The sequence below is a fragment of the Rattus norvegicus genome, chromosome 1 (assembly GCF_021556685.1).
Source record: "Rattus norvegicus strain SHRSP/BbbUtx chromosome 1, alternate assembly SHRSP_T2T, whole genome shotgun sequence".
NCBI lineage: Eukaryota > Metazoa > Chordata > Mammalia > Rodentia > Muridae > Rattus > Rattus norvegicus.
Window position 1 is genome coordinate 167,180,221 of NC_141534.1, and position 16,601 is coordinate 167,196,821.

General features: G+C 39.2%; 1 protein-coding gene across 1 annotated transcript in view; it reads left to right on the forward strand.

Annotated features, from left to right (window-relative positions):
• Pgm2l1 (phosphoglucomutase 2-like 1) overlaps positions 1 to 16,601 on the forward strand; it is a 49,166-nt gene that overhangs the window by 24,728 nt on the left and 7,837 nt on the right. Inside the window, 11 exon segments of the mRNA NM_001109454.4 lie at positions 755 to 861; positions 1,841 to 1,925; positions 3,912 to 3,995; positions 7,087 to 7,280; positions 8,898 to 9,087; positions 9,386 to 9,483; positions 10,087 to 10,264; positions 12,654 to 12,747; positions 13,419 to 13,548; positions 14,027 to 14,216; positions 15,930 to 16,063. Coding sequence (NP_001102924.1) covers positions 755 to 861; positions 1,841 to 1,925; positions 3,912 to 3,995; positions 7,087 to 7,280; positions 8,898 to 9,087; positions 9,386 to 9,483; positions 10,087 to 10,264; positions 12,654 to 12,747; positions 13,419 to 13,548; positions 14,027 to 14,216; positions 15,930 to 16,063 — 1,484 coding nt within the window.

The following is a 16,601-nucleotide window of genomic DNA, read 5'->3' on the forward strand; positions in this document are numbered from 1 at the left end:
CGACACAACTGACTACTCAAGAACTCTTAAAGTTTCTACGTCAGTACCCTTCTTTTAAAAAAAAATTAACTGTTTTGTTTGGGAAGGTATTCTCATAAACAAAAGGGACAGACTCGATTTTGATTTTTTGTTTTGCCCCAAATTTATGTTGGAAATCATTTATGTGTCTACAAGGACACTTCTTTTCATGAAGAGTTCTTTGACTCAGTGTTGTGAACACCTTTAGTCCCAGCACTAGGAGGAGGAGGGGGAGATTGAAGCTGATGGAACTCTATAAATTTGAGAACAGCCTGATCTACAAAGCAAGTTCCAGTCCAGCCTGGGCTACATAGTAAGATGATGAAAATTCTGACCTAAAGCCTTGAAGTAAAAACTAGTTTCCCTGGTTCCTTCTGAGTGTTCTTTCTGACATGTCCCCTTCTCCTCTTACCCTCATTCCTCTCTCCCTCCTGTTGTGTGTGTTGTATTGGGATTGTGGCATTAAAATGGTATTTCTGTAGTAATGTGGTGGGCAGTATTGCTCCCACATTAGTAAGCATGGCTATAAACATCAGAGCCAGTTCTGAGTCAGTAAGCAGCTGAATAAAACCAAGAGACTTAAGTTGTAAAATTCAGAGGTTGAGGCTGGGCTGCAGCTCAGTGGTAATGCACTTGCCCAGCTTGTTTGAGGCGCTCAGTTCATCTTCAGTGCTGAAAGGGAAATGGGGGGCACTTAAGGCAGGTCAGGAACTAACCTTCTGTGTCTTTGCTTCAGGGGATGTACAAATACCTGGAGAGGTGTTTTTCAGACTTCAAGCAGAGAGGCTTTGTTGTTGGCTATGACACCCGGGGTCAAGTGACTAGCAGCTGCAGCAGCCAGAGGTACAGTGTTAACTACCGCAGGGATACATTGGAATGGGAGTGAAATATTTAATTTTTTTTTTCTGCTGGTAAGAGTTCTGAAAAGAGACCTTGGTATAGAAGCTGATCCCATGCTAATGCTGATTGAATGTTTTCCTGAAGCTTAAGAACAATTTTATCTGAAAGAGAAGTAAAAAAGCACTTCAGAGATAAATAAGCTTTGGATTTTATAGAAGTATAACTTCCTAAAATATTGGAAGTTCAAATAATAATATCAGTGTATATATTGGGGAATGGAGGGAGACTGTAGGAACCGAGTAGGGAGTAACTATGAAGCGTCTGTTCTCTTACAGTCCTGCTCTAGGATCTATTCATAAGTTGATAATCATGGTACCTCTTTATGAAGTTTATCTGTCTCACTGTCCTTTGATCTTGTTGCCTTTTACATGCTTTATTTCTTAGTTTAAAACCGCTATCGCTGCCAAAAGATGAACAAGATGTAAAGAATTGTAGTGTCAGTTCTGCTTGTTGTTAAGGACCGTATAGTTTTCTTGTTTGTATTTGGAGGATTAGGGTCTTTTGTTTTGTGTGTGTGTGTGTGTGTGTGTGTGTGTGTGTGTGTGTGTGTGTGTGTGTGTGTGTGTGTGTGTCTGGGAATGAATGCAGCTAGGGCCTGGTGCATACTAAGCCAGTGCGCTACCACTAAGCCATATCACTAGCTCCTTAAAGAAAACAAGCATCAACAACAAAACCCTTACTTAACAGTTTCAAGTTGGAGCATGTAGCTTAAATAATTGTCTGGCCGGGCGTGATAGCACATACGGGAGACTGAGGCAGGATCATGAGTTTGAGACAAACCTACCTAATAGTTCCAACCGGTTTGGCTACTGCAGAAGATCTTGTTTCAAAATTCAGAATAATTCTATCGTGAAACATTTATTATACGGAAGATTGGCTTATTAAAATTATGGGAAGGACTAAATGAAATCTCTCTTTTTAGGCTTGCTAAACTCACTGCTGCGGTGTTGCTTGCTAAAGATGTTCCTGTTTACCTTTTTTCAAGATACGTTCCTACACCTTTCGTAGTAAGTATGCTGTGGTAGTCACTACTCAGCTGGCTGTCCTTCAGGGGATTTCTTAAGTCAATAGGATTTAAATCTTTGCCATGCGTACGTCCAATTCAATGAAAATCCAACTAGAGGAAGAAAAATAGTTTTGCTTTGAGCTTGGTTTATATAAGTTGACCAGCTGATGGTCATGGTGAGATGTTTAATGATCTTATTTCAGAAATTGATTTATCAGGACAAACGTGACACATAGATTTGAGCTCACTATTAGCAGGTTGAGATGGGTTTTGTGTGCATTTCCACCTGAGAGCTGAAAAACAGTGACCAGTCACCAACAGACTTCAAAGACTGATACGATTGACCACTGACCTGATGTGTTTTATATGTATACAGTGATCTAGACTAAAGAGCCACCAACCACATTTGCAACTAGTGCAGTTAATAGATCATGTCCTAGTTACTGTGTTACAGTTATAATCGATGTACATGGTCTGGTGCTACTTGACAAAATGTAGCAGTGGAAATGTGAGTATATTGACAAGGTAAAGCAAAGACTCTGTCTGTAAAACTGAACAGCAACGAAAACAACAAACAGCAGAACTTGTAGAGCTAAGCCCTACTTCGAGAGAAGTGTGTAAGTTTAATGAATGTGTTAGCAAGAGAAAAGATGTTAAGATACCGAGCTTGTGCTCTAATAATGCGTTAGTCCTAAAGCAGAGTAAAGCGAACGAAATCATAAAAGTATAAGTCAGATAATAACAAAAGACAGAACTGGGCTGAAGATATGGCTCTAGGTGCCAAGCCTGACAGAGTTCAGTCCCTGGGGCCCACACAGTACAAGTAGAGAGCCACGTTCTACAAGTTGTTCTCTATTCTTACGTCATGAATGCACCCCCAAAATAATAAGTAAATGTAATTTAAGATTTAATTGATAAAACCGTGGAGTGCTGAAGCTGTAAGACGCAGCAAAAGGAGTGTGTAATAAATACAGTAGAAACTAAGATAAGCGTAGTATTTCTAACAACATAATTCAAATAAATGCAAACTTGGATAAATAGCCAGTTTCTTAGAATAACAGTTGATACAACAAAACTGATAAGAAATAAGCCTAGATAAGATCTATAATTATTCAGTAACTTTAATTGGTATTTTTAAAAGTATTCTCAAATGTCTATAGATTATTCTATTGTAGTTGCTAAAGTATTTTTATCTGTCCCAGATTTATTCCCTTTTATCACCATGACTTCAAATCAAGGGTTGTCTTCCTTGACTAAGGGTAGCCAGAATATCTTGGAGAAGGAACTCTGATCAGGTGTGGGTTTTAAAACTGTTTTTGGAATCAAGTTAAGGGAATAGACTAGTATGATCGGACCTAGAACATCTACCAGGTCCCTTCCCCTTTCCCTCCCCCACCTTCTGTGGTCTGGAAAGTGGTTGGTATGATGGTGGAAACAGGAAGGAAGTGTCCAGGGAAGAGAAATAATCAAGAAAACGGTGAGCTGACACTTTATGTGCCGTGGAGGCCACAGATCATATGTAAAGATCTTCAATTAGAAGACAAAAAAGACTTATACCTTTGAATCTGCTACCCAATGACTGTGTAATGTCAGATAAAACTCGTGTAAAATGTGATGGATTAGATGGCTTCTAAGTTTATTTCCATCTCCAACTATTTGTAATTATACTTGCCATTCCCAGTCCAGCAAAGTGTCTGTCATATAGCATTTACTAAATATTATTATATAACAAAGATTAAGAAAATTTTATATCAATCAGCAATAGGAGATTGAGAAGAAAGACCATTTAAGGTGATAATTGAATGGTTGTTGAACTGCGCGTGTTAGAGAAGGACCTTACCCATCAAGCCTGGAGCAGGAAGATCTTAAATTATGATATCTGTGTCCTCCTGAATTATTTAACCAAGTAGCGTTCATAGAAAATATGCAAATATCTAGCAAGCAAAGTAGAAGAATGCTGCTAGGAATTTATTTTTTTAATTTTCAGCCATATGCAGTTCAGGAGCTCAAAGCAGTCGCAGGTGTGATGATTACTGCTTCTCATAACCGCAAAGAGGACAACGGGTACAAGGTAAGCCTTGGACTCCCAGCCTTGGCCTATTTTATAACTTTTACTTGAACAATATATACTCGATATTTTCTATACTGAGGAGCAAAGCCAGGCATTGGAAACATATCAAAGCTTGGATGTGTACCTCTGATAGTGTTTACTGGTTCCCAGGGTGTGTATATTGCAGTGGTCTCTTCGTTGGAGTTTTTACTTCTTTTTTTTCCCCTTGATTTCTCCATCCCATCCCAAATATATCCTCTGTATAATTTCAGAAATCAAGTCATGTTTTATATCAGGAATATGAAGACTGAATGGAAGAGTCAGGGAACTAGTACCTTGAGCTCACTCTCCCCTCTCTCTGTTCTGCCCAGGCTTCGCAGTGGCACAGGACCTACTTGCTTCATTAGCCTCTCTGACAAAACATTACAAGTAGAGTGCCAGAGGTAAAAGTAGCTTGTGAGGTGCACATGGAAGGCACACAGTATAGTACTGAGCTGCGTTCAGGCTCCTGGGAGATGGACCCATATTCTTACATTTTCCTTCTTGTTTGGGAGGACTCCAGACACACCAAGTTCTATCTTAAATGGGAGAAAGGTTTAAAACTGATTAAAGATTTGGGGCCTGCTGGGTAGTGGTGACACATGCCGTTAGTCTCAGCACTAGAGAGGCAGAGGCAAAGCAGATCTCTTGAGTTCGAGACTAAACTCTACAGAGTAAATTCCAGGACAGCCAAGCCTACACAGAGAAACCCTGTCTCAAAAAGCAAAATAAAACAAAATAAAAAAATATTTGTGGCCTGGCCCATTCCTAGAGGCAGGGAAGAAGCATAATTAACTCAGTTTGTGACCTGTAAGTTTCAGGTATGGTGAATCAACCAGGTAAGCAGATGTGCTGTGAGCAGCTGGATGTGGAGATCTGTAACTCAAGGAAGAAATATGAGCTGAAGACACAGACTTTAGGGTTCCATATCTATTACGACATAGAGACTGGGGAAATGACTCTGTGGGTAAAGTGCTTGCTCTGAAAGCATGGGACCCGCACTTGCTTCCTCAATGCCCATGTAATCACTAGATTCAGCAGTGCGCATCTGTAACCCCAGTGCTGTGGGACAGAAGCAGGGAACCTGGGCTCACTGGCCAGCCATTCCAGCTGAGACAAGGAGCTCTACCAGGTTCAGCATGAGATCCTGTCTCAAAAACTAAGCTTTAAGAGGGGAATAGAGGTACAGTTCAGGGCTAAGGGTTAAGACTGCTGCTGTTCTAGAAGACCCTGGTTCAACTCTCAGGAACCATGTGATGGCTCACAACCATCTGTAAATCCGGGGAGGGATACACACACTTTTTAACAAACTTCTCATGCAAGTAAACACAAATATCCTAAAAATAGGGAAATTTTGGCCAACTTTTAATTACTGCTTCTATTTTACTAGAGCTTATGAATCTGATTAAATTGTTTACTTGATCTTGACTTAACATTGGTAGTTTATATATCAAGAAATTTATCCTTTTTATTTATTTATTTATTTGTTTTAGGTTTTCCAGTTTAGTAGAATACAGATTTTTAAAATATGTCCTTCTTCTCTGAATGGCCTCAGTGTCTGTTACAGTACACTGTTACAGTACAACAGTAATACCCTCTTCATCTTTAATTTGGATTTTCCACTTTCCATATTTTGCTTAATATGTCTTAGGTTTCCTGATCTTGTTGATTTTTTTTCAAAGAACCAAGTCTATTTCATTGATGATTTGTATGGCTTTTGTCTTGTTTCTGTTTGTCGCCTTCAGCCTCAAGTTTGAGTACTTCTTCCCTTACATTCCTTGGATGTTATTCCTTCCTGCTCTAGAGCTCTAGGTGTGGTGCTAAGTTGCTAATAGGAGATCTCTTGGGGTCGTCTGCGGGCTTTAACGTGGTCAGTCAGTGGTCTCAGCTCGCTGCTATAACTGCCTTCACTGTGCCAGAGGCTTGGATACGTTGTGTTTTTACTTTTACTTAGTTCTAAGAGGTTTTTAATTTTCTTCTTGATTTTTATCTTGACCTATTTTTTAATTCAGTAATAAGTTAATTAGTTTCTATGAGTTTGTGTACTTTCTGCTGTTTCTGTTGTTGATAGGAGAATCTTAAGTATAACAATTCATTGCGTTGCCGTGACAGCCTAGTATTAAGTATATGCACTCAAATGCATTCTGCTTTCTTCCTATTTGTAACATAAAGGTTCTATGCTGTATCCATGACAGATTTGGCATAAATGTTTTTAAAGCAAAGTCCCCTCCAGCTTTGAAACCCTATAAAGTCTTAGAGTTAACTTTTGTTTTGTTTTTGTTTTGGGAGTTGTATGTGATTATTCCTGACAGCTTATTGATTAAGCTGCTTGATGAATTGGAAACTGGTTGAAATGTATATAGATAATTAACATCTTTTCTGATACATAGTTTAATTCTGATACATACTTTAATTTATAGTGGAAATGATTTCTTCTGTTTCTTATAACTGAACTTAATAGTGTAAATCTTTGCGGATACTTCTTTGTTTCTTTGTTTTTAAAGGTTAAAGTGTATGAATGTTTTGCCTGCGTGTATACAGTACCCTCAGTGCAGCGCTGAAAGAGGGCATCAGATTCCCTGAGACTGAGACTGGAGTTACGGGTAGTTCTGAGCTGCCATGTGGGTACTGAGAACCAAATCCAGGTCCTCTGCCAGAGCAGCCAGTGTTTTTAATTGCTAAGCCATCTCTTCAGCCCATTTCACGGTTTTTTTTTATATTATCTTTATATGTTATATAAATATATAATATACTTATATATTATATATTATCTTTAACATGTAGTTATAAATCTAAGCGTATCATTAGACACTAGTGTGTGCATATAAGGTGGTTATATGATGCCTTATATTGACTTGTTACTATTCTAAGGTAGGAAATAACACATGATTCTCTTTCACAAGCCTTTCTGAAATCCTTAGCGTCAGTGTATTTTGGTGTTAGTGAATTAGTCTAATACTGACATATTTACTTGCTTAACTTTTTCACAATACCAGAGATCATCTCTACCATAGCTAAGAAAAAGCCCAGCAAGCATTTTAACTAATTATGGCTATGTTTATGTATCATATAGGTTTATTGGGAAACTGGTGCTCAAATCACATCTCCACATGATAAGGAAATCCTGAAATGTATAGAGGAGTGTGTGGAGCCCTGGGATGACTCTTGGAATGATAATTTAGTGGACACCAGCCCACTGAAGAAAGATCCTCTTCAGGACATTTGCAGGAGATACATGGAAGACCTGAAAAAGATCTGTTTTTACAGGTATCCAAGCGGGGCTGTGCGACGACCTTAGAATGCCATTAACATAGATCCAGGCCTGGTATAGAAAGTGTCCTAAATGAGCTTTATATCAGAATCAATCAGCCTCTCTCTTTCCTTCCGTCTCTCTTTCTCCTTCCCTCCCTCCCTTTGTGCCTCCCCTCTCTCCCCTCTAACGTACTAGGAGAGACTTAGGTCATATTAAAGACATAGAAGAACCAAGATAAGGGATATGTCACAAACCAACATGAGGGGCACGTCACTAACCAAAGACTATAAAGTCATCGAAATGAAGAATCACTGTAATTAATTGAAGAAGAAGAAAAAAGAAAATCAATGGTTGTTAGTAATAGTAAGGAAGCACATTATTGGTTACTTTTGACTATTTGAAGACTAAAAATCAGTCATTCAGGGCTTTTAATGAATTGTGAATCTTCATTTTTAAAATTAATTCTCATACTTTTTCTTTTCCATGTGTAAATTCCATTTCAGAGTTAAAGAGTTGACTGAAAGAGGAACGTTTTTTCAAAGAGAATTAAAAGCTACTTTTTTTCTATGCTAGAGATTGAACTCTGGGCTTTATACATACTAGAGAGGCACTCTACCACTGATCTAGTTTCCCCAAATTCAGCTATTAAATGCAGAAAGAAGAATACATTTATAACATCACAATTTTGTTATTTTGATAATGAACCTTAGCAGTCATCCTTAAAGCTTATAACAGCAATAAATTGATAGGGAATTACAGGTGGACGGATGAGGATGACAGGACACTGATAAATATTAACTGTGAAATTGGCATTTTGAGCTTCCTCTTGTGACTTAGTAGAAAATACACATCTATTCTTGCTAGAGGAATTGGACTAGAATCTAATGTTGCCTCTAAATTCAATGACCCATCCATAGTAGGAACAGAGGAGTGTACTATTTATTATATACAAAGCTCAGTTAATAGAATGAGTGCTAGTGTGGACCAAGCCCTCCCTGGGTTGACTCCCTAGTAATGCACAAACTGGGCATGGTGATGTACCATGTGAAATCTTAGTACATGGAGGCAGGAGGACCAGAAGGAGTTCAGTCATCCTCAGCTACATAGAGAGTTTGAAGCCAGCTGCAGACATTTAAAAGATCTTGTCTGAAAGACAGGAATGAGGAAGGGAAAGAAAGAAAGAAAGAAAACAAATTATAAAAGGTTGCATAATTTGCATACCAAGATATTTGACATAGTGTGGGGAGAGCAAAGATTGGAGAAATAGGGAAAAAACGTTTACAAGTTAAAAAAGATTTGAGAGACAGCAACCAGGTGATATTTTTAAACACTTGGAGAAAATGTGAACACGGATATTCGACAATAGTTAAAAAATATTGTTCAGTTTCTTAGATGAATGAAGGTGTAATTGTGTTCTTAAATACTAAAGTACTTTGTGCAAAATAATATGATTTTTTTGAAGAAGTAAAGCCAGGCCAACAACGGTGAAATCAATCACCAAGTATATGTGGATGCTGGGTGTTCTCTCTCTATGGGTATTTTGCTATTTTTATAAATTTTGTTTATTATAGGAAGTGGTTAGTTAAATGGTAAGTAAGGGTGTGTGTGGTTTTTTTTTTTTCTTTTAACAGGGACTTAAATTCAAAGACCACCTTGAAGTTTGTACATACCTCCTTTCATGGCGTTGGACATGACTACGTGCAGTTGGCTTTTCAAGTATTTGGTTTTAAGCCTCCAATTCCAGTCCCAGAACAGAAAGATCCAGATCCAGACTTTTCTACTGTTAAATGTCCAAACCCTGAAGAAGGAGAATCTGTGCTGGTATTGTTTTTAAATTTAAATGATGCTAAGCTTCTCGGCCACCAGGCGGGATGGGTCTGAGTGACGGTCAGAGGTGGCGTCCATGCTTTCCTCATGCTCTGCAGCAGGCTCCACCGTGTTAAATCAGAGCAACTAGGAGTTCTGTTTGAAATTTCTGTAGAAAATGGCTTTAGTTCGATCTCTCTAGACTGCATGCTTTTTGGAATTCATGTCATGACAGTAGTGCCCACATTTAGGAAAAAGAACATTGGGTCTAGGTTCTTTAGTATAATCTAGCCTTTTTGGGTCACTGTTTTAGGAACTGTCCCTGAGACTGGCAGAGAAAGAAAATGCACGGATAGTGCTAGCCACAGATCCTGATGCAGACCGGCTGGCAGTAGCAGAACTTCAGGAGAAGTAAGTAATTTGAGCTCCTGCCCTGTGGGACAGATATCTACGTCTCCTCTCAGGCATTGAGGGTTGTCATAGAAGAGGGCTATGTAAAGATCCTAAGAGCCAGAGGTGGTAAGTGACTACAGCCATCTGTGTCTTCAGGGCTGAGGTCCTCGGCACCTATGGTGGAGACAGGCGGAGGGGTTCATGGAGCTCCCTGGCTGGCCAGCCTAGCCGAATTGATGCTCTCCAGGTTTAGGGAAAGCCCTATCGCAACAATAAGGCAGAGAACTGGCTTAGCGATTAAACGTACATCTCAAGTTCTGGGTTTGGTTCCAAGTTCTAGGGAATCCAACACCCTCTTCTGGTTTCCACAGACATTGCAGAGACGTGCACATACAGGAGAAAACAAGCACACAAACATACACATAAATAAAAATACTTGTGTGCACACATAGATATTCATGTATACTACACACCGAAAGGTGGAATAAATGTTTTGTCAAAAGTTCCATGTAATAGAATTTGGGGTTTCCCATCTAAAGGAAGGTGATTTGAAGCTATAAGTCAAAAAGTTTTCATGAGAAGCTATGAAGGTCTTGACTTTGAATTTTATTCTTTCTTCAGTGGTCATTGGAAGGTGTTCACAGGGAATGAGTTGGCGGCTCTGTTTGGGTGGTGGATGTTTGATTGCTGGAAGAAAAGTAAACCAAATGCCGACGTGAAGAATGTTTACATGCTAGCCACCACTGTCTCTTCTAAAATTTTAAAGGCAATTGCCCTTAAAGAAGGATTTCATTTTGAAGTAAGAATGAACTGAACTTCACTAGAAGTCTGTGTGCTGCTTTGCTAAACATTTCTGTAAAGACATCACTGTACCAAACTAACTTTCATTGATCTCATTGATAACTCTGTTTTCTACCTCAGTTCATGCCTGATCAATATTTTTGATAATTTAGACACCCTAGCCAAAATCATCTAGTAAGTGAATTTCTGACTTAAGATGAAATGTTCTTTAAGACGTCTCCATGTAATATTGTCTGGGGATGTTGTATGGGAACATAGAACATTTTAGACCGGGAAAAGTTTCTGACAGACATCAGAAAACTATAGATCTCATTGAATCTTTGCTTCTACTCATCAAATGCAGAATTATGACTTGTTACCTTAAATGTAACTCTAAATTGGAAACTAAGACCCAATGACGCTATATCCTGAAATTAAGTAGTGACTCTCAGAGCAGATCATTCATTTTTGTGACCCTCAGGCACTTAGTAACCATGGACTTATGATAGGCAGTTAGTTTCTTGCAGTCTCTCTTGGACTAATATCAATTTTAAGTTGCCTTTTGTCATCTTTGTTATCGTCAAGCTATGGGTCATAACACTAATTAGATCTAGCTACTAATCGTAATTAGATTTGGGAGGTTTTCATCTAATGAGTTACTGTCCCACTGCAAGCCATGCCCTGCTTTAGTGTCAATAGGGCACATCGTGCACACTAATGCTAGACCTTACCATCACTAATCTGATTCCTAGTTCACTTTTCTGCTTCCTCTCAAAACAACAACAAAACCCTATACACAGAAAAGCCAACCCCACCCTCAGTAAAAACAAATGTACAGTTTTGCTCTTTAGAATCAAGTTTCTTTTATGCTCAGGATATTTTTTTTTGTTACAGACAAGGAAAATGTTAACATCATGCATCATGATTCAGGATCTTAGCCCTGAATAAAATTTCAGTATCTTCTAATTTTTTTTTTCATTTCTTCTAGTTCTGGGCTGGAGAGATGGCTTAGTGGGTATAGTTTAGCTGTGCACTCTTGGGAACTTGAATTTGAATCCCCAGAACCCATGTAGAATTGGATAGAATACTGCATGCATAAATTCTAGTCCTCCTGTGACAACATGGGGATTGGGGGTGGGATAGTCCTTCTGAAGCTCACCGGCCAGCTGTCCCAGTGAGTGCAATAGCAAGCAAGGAGGAAACCCTGCTTTAAGTAAGATTGAAAGATGTGGACTAACTCTAGTGTTGTCCTTTAGAGTCCACATGTGGACTGTGGCACATGCATGCATGTGCATACACACCCATCACACATAACAAAAAAGAAAAGATGAATATTGTGCTTGTTAAACACAAATAAAAAATTAGTACATGCTGACATTTTATTCAGGGCTGAGATCCTGAATTATGTTTCATTTTCCTTGTGTATAGCAAAAAGATATCCAGAACATGAAAGAATCTTGATTCTAAGGAGCAGAATTATACATTTGCTTGTTTTTACTGAGGGTGGGGTTGGCTTTTCTGTTTAAAGGGTTTTGTTGTTGTTTTGAGAGGAAGCAGAAAAGTGAACTAGGAAACAGATTAGTGATGGTAAGGTCTAGCATTAGTGTGCACGATGTGCCCTATTGACACTAAAGCAGGGCATGGCTTGCAGTTGGACAGTAACTCATTTGATGAAAACCTCCCAAATCTAATTACAAGAAGGACTTGGTAAAGGCTTTGTGTCTGCCAGTGTTGTGGAATGGTACACACAGTTCAAGCATGTGATGTGCTTATGTTTTGTCACTAAAAACTTAAAGGCCTTGATTAGTCGAGAAGACTAAACCACATCCTTCATGAGTGCTCATATTTTTTTTTTTCGGAGCTGGGGACCGAACCCAGGGCCTTGCGCTTCCTAGGTAAGCGCTCTACCACTGAGCTAAATCCCCAACCCATGAGTGCTCATATTAAGGTTGTAATGCGCTTAAAGGACAGCAGTTGCTTCAGGAAAGCAATATAATTAAACTGCCTCCATCCCTTACGTGCAGTCTTGGGAAGAGTAATCTCTGAGCTTCTGCAATGTTGGTAAGCATTGGAAGGAGTGATGTGAAGCATCCATTTCAGTACGTGCTAGGCAGTATCCATTGTACCACATATATACATACACCTGTCATTGTGAATCTGTGTTTATCACTTATAAACATATTATATTTGATGTAAATTGCCTGTCACTCTGCTACTGGGTCATTAGTTGTGCCTGTGTGTGTGGTTATGGTAGCTTGAGACTATATGTCTACCACGATGTAAACCTTTATGGACCAAGGACTGTGACAGAAGCTCACTATGCAGGAGCTTCTTAGCACTTAGAAATGAGCTCTTTAAAATGTGTTCATCAGAGTCAGTTAACTGGAGTGGCTTCCTCTACATTTCAGGAAACATTGCCAGGCTTTAAATGGATTGGAAGTAGGATAAAAGATCTCCTAGGACATGGAAAAGAAGTCCTTTTTGCATTTGAAGAGTCTATTGGTATGTAGTAAATATCCATACTCTTTTCTTTCGGTTGAAAGCATTTAAAATACAGTAATTCTGTAGAGAGGAGACATTTACCTTCCGGTTATAATTTTGAGTTGCAAAAGCGCAGAGATGCATGCCTAGCAGTATATGTCTTCAGTGGATAGTAGCTCATTGGATGAAAAGCCCTCAAACCTGATTACAGACAAGGGCTTGGTGAAAGGCTTTATGTAGCCATGGTGTTAAGGAAAGGTACCCACAGTTTAAGCATGTGTTGTGCTTATGTTGCCATTCTAAAAACTTGATTACCTAAGAAGACTGAATCACATTTTCCATCAGAGAAGAACTTAAAGATGCCTGAATACATTGTTACTAGACTCTGATGGAGTTGGGTGTGGGTGTTGTTGTTGTTGTTGTTGTTGTTGTTGTTGTTGTTGTTGCTGTATTTTGTGGTTCATGTCGGTGGTCTTTGTTTTGTGTTTTTATTTTGAGAAAAGATCTTGGTGTCACAGCCTAGACTGGCCTTGAACTCCCAGTTCAGCCCCTGAGTGCTGAGATAGAATCGCACAGTATCACACCTGGTTTGACACTGTGCTGCTCTTCAGTTCCCTGGTCAGGGAAGAAGTGCAAAACTGGAAGCTGTAGCAGAAGTTTCCCCCTTTCTAAAGACACCGTCTAACCTTCAGGCTTTCTGTGTGGAACCTCTGTGCTGGACAAAGATGGAGTCAGTGCAGCTGTTGTTGTTGCTGAAATGGCCGCTTTCCTGGATGCCAGGAAGGTAACACTGATGGAGCAACTGATGAAAGTTTACGAAACGTAAGTTCTCATGCAAATCTCACATGACAGACCTGCTTGCTTGCTTTTTTGGTTGGTTGGTTGGTTGGTTGGTTGGTTGGTTGGTTGGTTGGTTGGTTTGGTATCCTTTTCTTAGTTTGTTTTTCAGGAATAGACCTTCCTTCCTTCCTTCCTTCCTTCCTTCCTTCCTTCCTTCCTTCCTTCCTTCCTTCCTTCCTTCCTTCCTTCCTTCCTTCCAAGACAGAGTTTCTCTGTGCTGCCCTGGGTATCCTAGAACTTGCTCTGTAGACCAGGCTGGCCTCGAACTCATGGAGATCTGCCTACATCTACCTCCCGAGTGCTGGAATTAAAGCATGTGCCACCACCTCCTGGCTATATTTCTTTACTATTAATATTATCAGTATCACTTTCTATAAAATAATTATGTTGGCTTATCTGTCATATACACATATCCCAAAAGTTACCAAGACTCTGACTTTAGCTTTAAATCTTTGTGCAGATACGGTTATCACATGTCAAAAACTTCATATTTCTTGTGTTATGACCCACCTACCATCAAAACCATCTTTGAAAGGATTCGCAATTTTGAGTCTCCAAAGGAATATCCAAAGTTCTGTGGGGCATTTGCTATTTTGCATGTACGGGACATAACCACTGGCTATGATAGCAGCCAGCCAAATAAGAAATCAGTAAGTACCTTTTCTTTCTTCAAACAATGAAGACAACTTAATGACTCAAGTCACCAAAAAAATCTAAAACTGCAATAAGTTTTTTATAAGATCCAAGCAAGTGTGCTCATGTTTACTAGTGTATGGTGGTTACAGTTTAGAAGCAGCCAGACATACAGGCAAGAGACATACAGGAAGAGACATACAGGCAAGGTTCTACAAATGGAGGCCTTCAAAGCCAGTAGCTTTCAGTCTTCCTAATGCTGCAACCCTTTAATACAGTCTCATGTTGTGGTGACCCACAACAATAAAATTATTTTGTTGCTACTTTGTAATTTTGCTGCTGTTATAAATCACAATATAAATATTTGATAGGTGAATTCCAAAGGGTTCAAAACCCACAGATTGATAACGGCTGTTCTAAGCACTCTCCAGGTACACCTCCTTCCCAGCATTCTGTGTGTTCAGCTAGAAAGTGAAGCCCCTGGAAAACACCTCTTTAAAAAACAAACAAACAAAACCAACAACAACAACAACAACAACAACAAAAACTTCTAAACAATATGTCGTGATTCATGCTCTAGTAAGACTGACCTCTAGTTTCCTGAGGGTAGGACCTGTTATTTTGTGCATTCACTGGTTTCTTTGATTGATACTTATCACTTCCCAAATAATGTGTGTGGCTGGTGCAAAGGGAAGTGTGCTTGGAGAAGAGGGACCAAGGGAGAAGAGGACGAGGGAGAGGGAATGTGCTGTTAGCATGAATGCTGTGGGAGCATGACGTCTAGAAGCTGATCTCAGAGCCCTTCAGCTTTCTATTTTGAACATGCTTCCAACCCGACTCTATAACTCTGGACAAATAGAGGAACTGATGATTTCTTAAACACATTTGGGCCAACTTGTTTGCCTCAGTTTATCTTTTCTCCTTTCTACTGTAGGCTCCGACCCCACCATCACTTAAGGTATAATTAAGGCAAGAGCCGATGGTGGCAGGCACTTCCCTAGAATGCTTGAGGCCTAAGACTCAAGGCAGATGTTACCTCTTCCTTAGGAATTCCAGGTCCCATAATCAGTTTTTGTGTAATCAGTGTTACACACCTTCTTTGGGTGTATAATCGTGGCTTTGTTGACATCTACTTAGGTCACTGCTGTGTTAGACGTGGCAGGTCCATTTCCTCCATGCCTCTCAAAGCTCCTACCTCTGTGCTCAACAGATGCTCAACAGATCCTTACGTGATAAGTTCTTACATTCATTGTATCATAATTATGATAACTGTTAGCTTAAGTTCCACTTGTAATTGTTCAGATGTATTCTAAGAATATATTTAATCCATGTTTTCATCTTACCCATTTTATATAATTTTTATCTTCTTTGAAAATTCTATACAAGTATACATTATATTTTGATCTTATGCACCCCCACTACCTCCTTCCAACTCCCCCTGGGATCCACCAACCCATCTCCCTCAGGACTTTATGTCCTCTTTTTAAATCTTAAATTTCAAAGCATGCAGTATAAACATACTTACATATATTATATTATACAACAGATTTTCAGAACTTTTAATCTTGATAAATTAAAATTCTCTCATTAAACAACTTTACACACTCATCTCCCAGCTCTTGGCGACCACCAGTTTACTTCGCTTCTATGACTTAGACACCTTAGATACTTCATGTAAGTGGCGATGTATTTTATTTTTCTTGAAAATGAAACTGTTGCATTTTGTGTAGGTACTGCCTGTGAGCAAAAACAGCCAAATGATCACATTTACTTTTCAAAATGGCTGTGTTGCTACTCTTCGAACAAGTGGGACAGAACCAAAGATAAAGTATTATGCAGAGATGTGCGCATCACCTGGCCAGAGGTGAGATTTTTTTTGCATATATGTGTATAAGTTTTATTGAAATACAACTTATATACCATCAGCTCACACATATCAGTGGTTCTTAATATATCTAGAGTTGTGTAACCATCACTGCAATCCACTTTAGAACATTTTTCTAACTCCGAAAAGAGTTCCTTTAGAAATCCTTTCCAACCCTGAACAGTCACTGATCCACTGTCCTTTCCCATAGATCTACTTATGCTGGTTTTTCTTCATGTTTTCAGCGTTTAAAAAGAGGGAGGGAGGATTTATTTGGGGTCACACTTTTTGAGATTTTGGTTCATAGTTGTCTGGACCCAAGACAAGGATGAACATAATGTCATGTGGAGGAAGAAGGGATCAGGTAAAACTTTCAAAAACAGAGCCCTAGGAACCTATTTCCTTCAGGTACATTCTACCCCAGATAGCATCAATATCTAAAAAAACAGCATGCATGTACTACGCCTGAGGCTGTAAGGGACATTTATACTAAATAAAATAGATTATATAGTCCTTAGTTGCTAAAATCATCCTGGGT